The sequence below is a fragment of the Alosa alosa genome, chromosome 4 (assembly GCF_017589495.1).
Source record: "Alosa alosa isolate M-15738 ecotype Scorff River chromosome 4, AALO_Geno_1.1, whole genome shotgun sequence".
In the NCBI taxonomy this organism is placed as follows: Eukaryota; Metazoa; Chordata; class Actinopteri; order Clupeiformes; family Clupeidae; genus Alosa; species Alosa alosa.
In genome coordinates this window covers 35,546,711-35,558,154 of record NC_063192.1, presented here as the reverse complement: position 1 = coordinate 35,558,154, position 11,444 = coordinate 35,546,711, and the positions used below count along the sequence as shown (strand labels likewise).

Sequence of the window (11,444 nt, the reverse complement as noted above, 5' to 3'; positions counted from 1 at the left end):
GTGTGTGAGTGAAGTGTGTGTGTGTGTGTGTGTAGAGAGAGAGAAGTGTGTGTGTGTGTGTGTGAGAGAGAAGAGAGAGAGTGTGTGTGTGAGAGAGAGAGAGTGTGTGTGTGTGTGTGAGAGAGAGAGTGTGTGTGTGTGTGTGTGTGTGTGTGTGTGTGTGTGTGTGTGTGTGTGTGTGAGAGAGTGTGTGTGTGTGTGTGTGTGTGTGTGTGTGTGTGTGTGTGTGTGTGTGTGTGTGTGTGTGTGTGTGTGTGTGTGTGTGAGAGAGAGAAGAGAGTGTGTGTGTGTGAGAGAGAGAGAAGAGAGTGTGTGTGTATGAGAGAGAGAGAGAAGAGAGAGTGTGTGTGTGAGAGAGAGAGAGAGAGTGTGTGTGTGTGTGTGAGAGAGAGAGAGAGAGAGTGTGTGTGTGTGTGGAGAGAGAGAGAGAGTGTGTGTGTGTGTGTGAGAGAGAGAGATGAGAGAGGACTGTGTTGTATGCAGTGGGGGAGTGAATGAGAGAGAATACATGATCTGTGGATCTATGGCCTTCACTGCTCTGTCTGCCTGTCTGAGGTATGTAAGGCAGGACAAAAGACAGAAACATCTCTCCGCTCTCTAAATATAAAATACACCCCCCTCCTCTTTCTCTCTCTCTCTCTGTCACACACACACACACACACACACAAACATGGATGCACCAACCAACAAAGACAAAACTCTCAGGGCTAGATTGTTCAAGCCGTAGACTGACTTAGACTGACAAAGACTGACTTAACCGATGTGAGCTATTTACAAACAGGCCGCACTTGGGTAAAACTGCATAAAACCAACTCCGTGTATAAAGCAACAGACAGACTCCATGTGTAAAGCAACAGACAGACTCCATGTATAAAGCATGGTGCCACACTCCATGTGATGGTGATGTTGAATGATTTTTCTATCATCCACGTGTTGCATGTGCATGTTGAAGCTCATGTTTCACCAAACTGAAATATCCTCATGTCTTTTCAGTCATGAAATTGCTGTTGGCTTTTACATGAAAATGATTTTTTTGGACGTAACGCCAGCATCATGGCCTGTTCATCTGTGATCTTTGATCTGTGCATGCTCTTTTGTGATCTATGATCTGTTCATGCCCCTTTTGTGACCTATGATCTGTGCATGCTCTTTTGTGATCTATGATCTGTGCATGCCCCTTTTGTGATGATCTGTGCATGCTCTTTTGTGATCTACAGTATGATCTGTGCATGCCCCTTTTGTGATGATCTGTGCATGCTCTTTTGTGATCTAAAGTATGATCTGTGCATGCCCCTTTTGTGATCTATGATCTGTTCATGCCCCTTTTGTGATCTATGATCTATGATGTGTGTATGCTCCTTTTGTGATCTATGATGTGTGCATGCCTCTTTTGTGATCTATGATGTGTGCATGCCCCTTTTGTGATCTATGATCTGTGCATGCTCTTTTGTGATCTATGATCTGTGCATGCTCTTTTGTGATCTATGATCTGTGCATGCTCCTTTTGTGATCTATGATCTGTGCATGCTCTTTTGTGATCTATGATCTGTGCATGCTCTTTTGTGATCTATGATCTGTGCATGCTCTTTTGTGATCTATGATCTGTGCATGCCCCTTTTCTCTCTGCATCTCTGTGTTTTTTCTCTCTGTGACTCACATATTGTGGCGAGCATGTTGATGTAGCCTCTAGTGCGCTAACTCAGCTGTAGCCTCTAGCGTGCCAATTCATCTGTAGCCTCTAGCGTGCTCGGCCAAAAGCAGACACCCAGCCCCTGGGGTTGCCAAGACAGCGGTCTAAACAAATGCCCACTCCTTCGGGATGATGATTGCGAAAACATAGTGCTCTGGCCACCTCAACACCCCTGGCCACCTCAACAAGCCGCTTGCCTTTGTCTCCTCTGGCTGATCAGGCCCAGTTGTGCCAGTTGTGTGTGTGGGTGTGTGTCTCAGTTGTGTGTGTGGGTGTGTGTCTCTGTGCTATGCCAGTTGTGTTTGTGGGTGTGTGTCTCAGTTGTGTGTGTGGGTGTGTGTCTCTGAGCTGTGCCAGTTGTGTGTGTGTGTCTCAGTTGTGTGTGTGGGTGTGTGTCTCTGTGCTATGCCAGTTGTGTGTGTGGGTGTGTGTCTCTGTGCAATTAGAGCCCCTGTGTGTGTGTGTGTGTGTGTGTGTGTGTGTGTGTGTGTGTGTGTCTCACTTGTGTGTGTGTGTGTGTGTGTGTGTGTGTGTGTGTCTGTGCAGTTAGAGCTAGCCCCTACAGTCCTCTGTTACTCATCCTGTCCTTTTCTTGAGGTTGCAGCATCAGTGGAAATGTGCATGAAAATGGCTGCTGAAGTCAGGACAACTGTGGTGAATCTTCACAGAGAAATGCCAGCTGACCCATATGTTTGAGCGAGTATCTAGGGTATAGACTCTGTACTGACCTGCTGGCCTCCACTGCGCTGCACGTCTTAAGGCACTAGAGGTGCAATAATAAGAGAGGTGACCTAGAGAGGTGACCTAGAGAGGTGACCTTTGTGAACTTTCATTGATGGACACAAGAGACCATGTTGCTGGAATAAAGACCTTTATGTGGTTTACAGGTGGGATGAGGGTTCTGATGGGCAGGAAGACCCCTGACAAACATGTGCTCCCCCAAGAAATCACAGAGATAGCAACTACAGAGGCTACACTACCGCATGCTTTTGACACGTTAAAACGTTCCCCTTAAAATCTTCAGACCAGTCACCTAACCCTATATCAACTTTCATCAATATCATAGCTAATGGCTTTATGACATATGACAAACCATAAAAGGGCCTAACCTAATCTGCATAGAGCTATTAGGCAGTTAATATCATTACAGTCATGTTCTTGAAACACCATAAAAGATGTTACTTCATGCAGACTCCTGTGGTTAATGTACATGGTATGAGTCCTTTCTAGGTTCACCTGATTACTAAAACTCTTTTTTTTTAGTAAAGACTAACCAGACATAACATTACATTATATTACATTACATTTGGCTGACGCTTTTTACTGTAACCGAAGCGACTTCCAACAAGGACAAACAATCAAGGAGTACGATAAGGACAAGTTAGAGCAGCAGTAAGAGTGTGTGTGTGTGTGTGTGTGTCAGTCAAGGTAGAATGCGATAAGGACAAGTTAGAGCAGCAGTAAGTGTGTGTGTGTGTGTGCGCGTGCGTGCGTACGGGTGTGTGCATGCGGGTGTTTGTGTGCTTGCGGGTGTGTGTGTGCTTGCGCGTGTGTGTGTGTGTCAGTCAAGGTAGAGTGCGATAAGGACAAGTTAGAGCAGCAGTAAGTGTGTGTGTGTGTGTGTGTGTGTGTGTGTGTGCGTGCGTGCGTGCGTGCAGGTGTGTGTGCATGCGGGTGTTTGTGTGCTTGCGGGTGTGTGTGTGTGCTTGCGCGCGTGTGTGTGTGTGTGTGTGTCAAGGTAGAGTGCGATAAGGACAAGTTAGAGCAGCAGTAAGTGTGTGTGTGACAAGGTAGAGTGTGATAAGGACAAGTTAGAGCAGCAGTAAGTGTGTGTGTGTGTGCGTGCGTGCGTGCGTGCGGGTGTGTGCGTGCGTGCGTACGGGTGTGTGCATGCGGGTGTTTGTGTGCTTGCGGGTGTGTGTGTGTGCTTGCGCCGCGCGCGTGTGTGTGTGTGTGTGTGTGTGTCAAGGTAGAGTGCGATAAGGACAAGTTAGAGCAGCAGTAAGTGTGTGTGTGACAAGGTAGAGTGTGATAAGGACAAGTTAGAGCAGCAGTAAGTGTGTGTGTGTGTGTGTGCGTGCGTGCGTGCGGGTGTGTGCGTGCGTGCGTCCGTGTGTGCGTGTGTCAAGGTACAGTGCGATAAGGACAAGTTAGTGCAGCAGTTAGTGCTGCTTCCATACAGTCAAGAGAAAGCGTTATTTTCAATTTTAGACGACCGGTTAATAACGGTATTTATCGTTCTGATTAACCTTTATTTGAATATTATTCAAACGTCCATAGGCTTGGAAAGTCACCTGCCCACACAGTGTTCCCCAGACCCCTTATAGGATGAATTTAGTCCGATTTTATGAATCAGTGTCTCCTCTGTATAATAGGCTAGAACTACTAGGTGATAAAAAGGATTTTCATATCCAACACTAACTGCCTTTTCCAAGGCTGTAGCCTAAATTACTGAAACATTGTGTAAAATATTTGACATTTGCCGGAAGTTAGGTTATTAGACATTTTTAAAGATTTAATATTATATAGGCTAATAGCTTACTTTCAAATCTCGCCCAGCACCTGAATTCAGGCACAGTGTTTTTAAAAGTTAGCCTTGACATCTAATGAGCTTTGATTTAAGGCTGTTGGGCAAAAAAAGCCTAGCCTAGTATTGTGCCACCGGCCATAAATCAGTTTGTAAAGGAAATGTCATTTTTAAAGGAACCTCATTAACCTTTCATGTATAACATTCTAACTGGTTACTATTTAGAGGAGAGGCTTTGGATCACTGGAACAGGAACAAAAAAATTATATTTTTGCTCAGAATAAACCAAAATGAAATTCTGTTTTCAGTCCATGGACATTAATGAGTGAAGTCAAGCGGAGGCAAACGCCAGTGACCTTAGGTTGACCTTAGGTTGAGAGGGTCTTTGCCTGGAGGAGAAAGGCTACTCCTGCCGTGTGAAACCTGCTGGGAGAGAGGATGGGAGGTCAGAGGTCAGAGCAGTTTGGTTTTCTCTTCTATTCACAAGACTCTCTTGCTTTTTGACCAGTAACCAGCATAGTTTTTCTTACCGGCTTGCTGTTTAAACTGACTGCGCCGCTCTGAACTTTCCTGCCAGGTTTATGACGTAAACTGCATCTCGGCTCTGGCATTGCCTAAACTCATCGTGTGGGAAATCAGATTATCTGTCAATATTAGGCTTTGAAAGTAAGGGATATTTGCTCAGTAATAGTAGGCTACATTTTGTAACATTTATAGAGAAACCGAGGGGAAGAATCGTTGGAAATTGAAAACACATACAAAAAAAGATTCGGGGCTTTTGAAAAGAGATTCGGGGCTTGAGCCCCTGAAGCACCCCCTCGCTCCGCCAATGCAACCACCCAGCAGTAACTTCTGCATTCGGTGAGATTTGCACCGCCCTAATTTTATTTTGACTCTTCCCGTCCACCGCTGCAACCTCTGAGCGCTCGTTCTCCAAGTTAAAGATCATTAAAAACCACTTGAGGAGCACAGTGGGACAGGAGAGACTGAGTGGACTTGCCATGTTGTCCATAGAGAATGAGAGAGCATAGAAAATGAACATACACAGAGCATCGGGACGAGTTCGCTGGAGCCGCTAAGGCTCGTCGTATGCCCCTTCAAATAGTGCTGCGTATTATTGTTGTTTTATTATTAGGGGTCATGTAGCCTAATGTTTTGTTGTTGTTCTCTTGGTTACACTTCATATAATGCTCGATGGACTTCAAAATTACATAGTTGCTCTCCGGCGGCTGGATTGTAAGACCGCTGTTGCTTATGGCATGTGTAGCCTATGTTGTAAAATGATGTTATGATGAGTTTAATAAAGGGCCCGGTCATGTGCCCCGCCCCCGGCCCGGCTCTGGCCCGCCCCCGGCCACTGCTCCAAAGCATTTCCTCAGTCCTCTCTTTTACTTTGCTGTGTCTGTATTTCACAGAGCTGCCAACTCTCACACATTGAGTGAGATTCATTCATTTGATTAGCTCCACACGCTCTTACACCAATCAAATGCGTGAGTTGGCAGCTCTGATTTCAGGTGATGTGGGTATTGCATTCGTCTGTTGCTGTGTCTGTATTTCAGGTGATGTGGGTATTGCATTCGTCTGTTGTTGTGTCTGTATTTCAGGTGATGTGGGTATTGCATTCGTCTGACTTTGCTGTGTCTGTATTTCAGGTGCTGTGGGTATTGCATTCGTCTGACTTTGCTGTGTCTGTGTCTCAGGTGCTGTGGTCATTGCGTTTGTGCTCTGCTGGCTTCCTTATCATGCACGAAGACTCATGTTCTGCTATGTGGCCGAGTGGACAGAGTAAGTAGCTCATTGTCTTGTCATGTCACATGATAGACACACTCTGAAGCAGAGCAGAGTGGCTTCTATATTAAAAGGGTATTTCTAAATCATCAACGTGAGACTGATAAACATTAGCCTGACGTAGCCAGGCTCAATTCTGTTCAGTATCTGAGTCTGGTACTGCAGGATTGAGACGTGATTATTATGGGGTGTGTTTTCTACCCCGAACAGCAACTTCCTGTGGCTATTTTACAAGCAATAAGACCTGCTCAGAGTGCGTCCTGTTAAGAGTTTATGTGCCATCAGAATGAATGGGCGGGCTTTAACAGTCTGAAGGGAATATGGACACAGCACAAAGCAAGTATACATGTTATTGTGTCTGAGCAAGTCCATCACTGACTTTTTGAGTATGTGCTGTGGAAAAAATATCTGATATGCCCACTCAGATGTCACACACATTACAAAAATATGTGAAGTGGAGAGTGTTAAGAGAAACAAACTGGTTCAGTGTAGAGGAGGCAATTGAAGGATCTCAGTGATAACATTGATCATTGATGGAGTAAGTGGTTTAGAGCTAAAGGCTCACCATCCTTACTATGGAGATCGAGCAGGCCTATATAGTCACTAGGCCTATATAGGCCTAGTGCTCGATCTCCAAAGTGAGGATGGTGGTGATGCCATATTTAGGCAGGTCTTTTTTTACCATTTTTTTTGTTTTATTAGAGGGACAGATTGAAACAAAGTTTCTATTTCTGACCTCACATTGCTCTGTGGTGTTTTATCAGACAAAAGTGCTTTGGATGATATCTTGTGATATTGACTGCAAATACCACTATTCCCTGAGATACAATATCTGGCCCACTACACAGTGATGAATCACACCACCCCATCTTAACCGAGATGCCACTCACAGTGTCCACACGTTTCTCAAAACAGCTGATCTGCTGTCTGATCTGGGCTATTAATGTATTGGTGCTCCCTGGGATATCCTCCAGCTCTGCAGTGAGATGTTTTAATATCCTCCAGCTCTGCAGTGAGATGTTTTCATATCCTCCAGTGAGATGTTTTCATATCCTCCAGCTCTGCAGTGAGATGTTTTAATATCCTCCAGTGAGATGTTTTGAAATCCTCCAGTGAGATGTTTTCATATCCTCCAACTCTGCAGTGAGATGTTTTGATATCCTCCAGTGAGATGTTTTCATATCCTCCAGCTCTGAAGTGGAGATGTGTTTGGCTAAAACAGGATCTTAGCCATGTGGCACTCACAACAAAGCCCAGCTTGATTGACTGCTACTTGTGTAGGCCCTCGTAGGCACTTTTGATTAAAGCGGTCAAATGAATAAATGAATACATGTAAGAAAGGGGCAGCAGACACAGTGGAAAGGGCCCCAGGCTACAGAAGAGACGCTGGCTGACCGCCTCAGAAGAGTGCTGTTTGGTGCGTCGTCTCTGTGGGCGGTGTGGGGTGGTGGGGGTGGGGATGAGAGCTGAGCTATGGGCTGGAGGAGGAATTATTGTCCTGTATTTAGTGGCTCTTGCTGTAAATTCGCCTGACGTTAGGTGCTCCCTTCCTCTCCCTGAGTCTTACATGGCGTAAATCTCAGAGACGGCAGCTCTAGGCACACACACACACACACACACACACACACACACATGGGGTACCCGTCAAGCGGTATACCTTCTTTACAGTCTGACTACGCACTGGATGATGGGCAGGAGGGACCCACAGATCTTTCCCTGAATGTAGTGTGGCTAATTCTATATGTTCCCATAAAGGGACAGTAGACAAGAGGCAGATATGTAAATGTATTTCAAATTTATTACAATTTAGTACAAAAGGAGTAGAAAAGTTCTAAATCTTAAAATACAGCTATAAACTGGTGGATTTTCCTCAGTCTAGGAAGGTCGGATCGGCCAGTGCAAAACCCCTGCTCAGGAGGACACTGGTGAGACAGAAAAAACAGGAGACAGCAACCCAACACCAGACGAAGCAACACAGCAAGCACTACACTCAAGATCTTCAGATACCACTACAAAAATGTCACACGTGTCCTGTTGCAGCAAGCACTACACACTTAAGGTCTTCGACACCACTACAAAATATCACACCGTGTTGTAGTTATAGTACACACCAAGACAGTGTCTCCCAATGTGGTCCCTTGGCAAGAAGGGGCAAAGCATCAGTGTGGATCCGGCCTTGTACAGCGATAGCCTAAGCAGAGGACATAGTTAGGGAGGAGAACCACCAGCATCAATAGCACCAATTGTTAATGTACAATGCTACTATGATCGGGGCACATGGGTAGTAGGCCCAGAGGCAAAGTCAGATAACCAAACAAACAAACAAACCCAATAAAGAAATGCATACTAATTACAGGAAAACAGTGGCTGGCCTGGTCCCTTTTCAGGAGAGAACAAGCATGTTAGTTGCCAGCCTCATTAAACAACATAGCATAGTCCACTCAAACATACAGTAGCTAGAAAATATAGGCCTACTTTTCAATATGCTCAACTGTCCACAGCTCATTGACACATGAGGGAAAAGGGTGAATGTTCCGCTGTTAAGACAGAGAAAGTAGTTTAAGACATGTTCCAATGCAGGTATAAAACATTCAATGGAAAATGTGCATATTAAGAAATGTACCAATGCAGCCCAGCAGCTCAGGTCACAATGAGGTGATCACAACAATGTTAAAACTCCATGCAGAAGCCGGTGTCCTCCGTGAAGAGTAGACACAACCTTCTAGAAATTACCCTGATAAAATGAAATAAATAACACACACACACACACACACACACACACAGGGGAGAGCAGTAGTTAAACCCATAGATCCTGATGCAGAGGGGAAATGGACTAGTTCACTTGCAAACACACACACACACACACACACACACACACACAGAGGTAATTGAGATCATTCACTGGAACAAAAAATCATTTGCACGGGGCCCACTCCTCTCAACATGATGTCAGGGCTCATTGGGGTTGAAGTCTAATAGAAAAAGAGAAAAACGCTCACTGGAAGAATCAGATGGAAAAGAATGTCAGGTTCCAAATTAAGTGCGACATTCCCTAATCCCTCAGAGCGTGTGAAGGTGGCTGATGTTGAAAAGGGCTAAAATGTTGGAGTTTATAATGTACTGAGTAATCTGAGATTACATTATAATTGAGTAATCTGAGGAGATTACATTATAACTGAGTAATCTGAGGAGATTACATTATAACTGGGTAATCTGAGGAGATTACATTATAACTGAGTAATCTGGGCAGATTACATTATAACTGAGTAATCTGAGGAGATTACGTTATCTGAGGAGATTACATTATAATACATTATAACTGAGTAAGATGAGGAGATTACATTATAATTGAGTAATCTGAGGAGATTACATTATAACTGATTATTCCACTGCTTGGTTGAATTTCCCATTGTCCTACGTAATTTAGAACGACCATTAACCGTATGTTATTTGCACACCTATGAAGTAGATCCATTTTTTTTTTTGGCCGTATCACACTTGTATATTAATTCGCCAAACTCGTTGTGAAGTTTAAATGAATCATCACGTTGCATCCGAGCTGTAAAATGCAGACGTTCAGAACATAGTAACATTGTAGCATATGACTGAGGTGGCTTTTAGCTAGATGGATGACAGCAGGCTAGTAAATAGCAATGTTTCAAAGCTAAAGTTCATCAGAATCTTGGGATACTCCCGCTTGACAACGGGAGAGATAGAACTAACGACTGGCTTTTGGCCGTAGCAACCATCCATTTAGAACTAGTAATGGCAGTTTGTTCTGCAAGTTGAGAAATTAGTTGATATGTGTCGGAAGAAAGTAGTTCTACAAACAAGACAGTTTTAGCGATTAAAACGTTTACATTGTAACAGGAAATGAACACAACGCAAGTGGCAACAGTGGAATAAGCGGGATAATGGGCACTTATGAGGTTTAAACGGCCCTCCGCTTCGCGTCGGGAATGTTTTACAACCTCGACCGTGCATTAACTTCTGTGAACAGACCACCGTGTCGTCCATTATCCCTTACGTAATCTGAGGAGATTACATTATAACTGAGTAATCTGAGGAGATTACATTATAACTGAGGATTACATTATAATTGAGTAATCTGAGTAATCTGAGGAGATTACATTATAATTGAGTAATCTGAGGAGATTACATTATATCTGAGTAATCTGAGGAGATTACATTATAACTGAGTAATCTGAGGAGAGGAAAAAGGCCATGTGTTGCCTTTGTGGTTTGCTTTCACTTTGAAGACAAAACAACCACATCTAAACATAAAGCCATACTGACTCAACACTGTATTATCATAGCGTGGTGGAAAACACTGTATTATCATAGCGTGGTGGAAAAGCCCACTGTATTACCCACACTAATGCACTGCACTTGTCATCATCAGAATGATCATTAGTTAATTAGAACAGCAGAGTGAGTCAGGATCCGTCTGGTTTCTAAACTGGGGCCTAAAACTGTGTCTAGATCACAGGTGAAAAACAGCATGGAAACAAAAGCAGAAGTAATTAAGAAGTGCTGAGATAAGAATTTGAAGTCTCTGAGTTTATGTGCTATGGAATGACATCAATGAATCAATCAAACAATCTGTAATTAAAGTCAAACAATCTGATTAATTAAAATCAAACAATCTGATTAATTAAAATCAAACCATCTGATTCATTTAAATCAAACCATCTGATTCATTTAAATATTTTTTTACCAATGAACTTGGAGTTGTTTTGGTAGACCATGAGGAAACCCATGAAGGGTTGTATTATGAATGTGCCATTGAGAGTCAATCCTACTAATACCCTTGTGTCAGTACTATAATACCCTTAGATGTGTCAGTACTATAATACCCTTAGATGTGTCAGTTCTGCTATAACCTTTAGATGTGTCAGTAATACCCTTAGATGTGTCAGTACTACTAATACCCTTAGATGTGTCAGTACTACTAATACCATTAGATGTGTCAGTACTATTAATACCATTAGATGTGTCAGTACTACTAATACCCTTAAATGGCTAATCTCCTCTTGTTACTTTTTAATGCTTAATGGGATCTACAAGTTGCTCTTCAGGCAAAAGCAAGGGTTCACAGTGCTGTCCATAGATAGTACCTGCCTTCGTTTAGACAGTGGGGAAATACTGTTATAGCATTTAGAAAAGCAAAGCTGACTGTGGGGGTGGAACAGTTTGATGGAAGTAGGCAATTCTGGCAGCAGTCTGCAATCCAGTTTTCTATCAATATTGGAAGGAACCCCAAAGGCATGACAAAAGCCTTTTCTAATAATGTTTGTTCTGGTAAAGCTATCACTTATACTTATGGCTTACATGGCGTAGGAGTTGACCTCCCTTCATGTTACTGCCCTGATGTCTGTTTAACAATATTGATGGTGAGGATGACTTGCAATATGTCATAGTTTTTATAGCGAATGCGAG

At 43.4% G+C, this 11,444-nt stretch overlaps 1 protein-coding gene across 1 annotated transcript in view; it reads left to right on the top strand.

The window, feature by feature from the left end:
* Positions 1–11,444, top strand: part of ntsr1 (neurotensin receptor 1 (high affinity)) — a 73,097-nt gene that overhangs the window by 56,796 nt on the left and 4,857 nt on the right. The window contains exon 3 of the mRNA XM_048241769.1: positions 5,918–6,002. Within this exon, the coding sequence (XP_048097726.1) occupies positions 5,918–6,002 (85 nt within the window). The remainder of the gene's footprint in view (positions 1–5,917; positions 6,003–11,444) is intronic.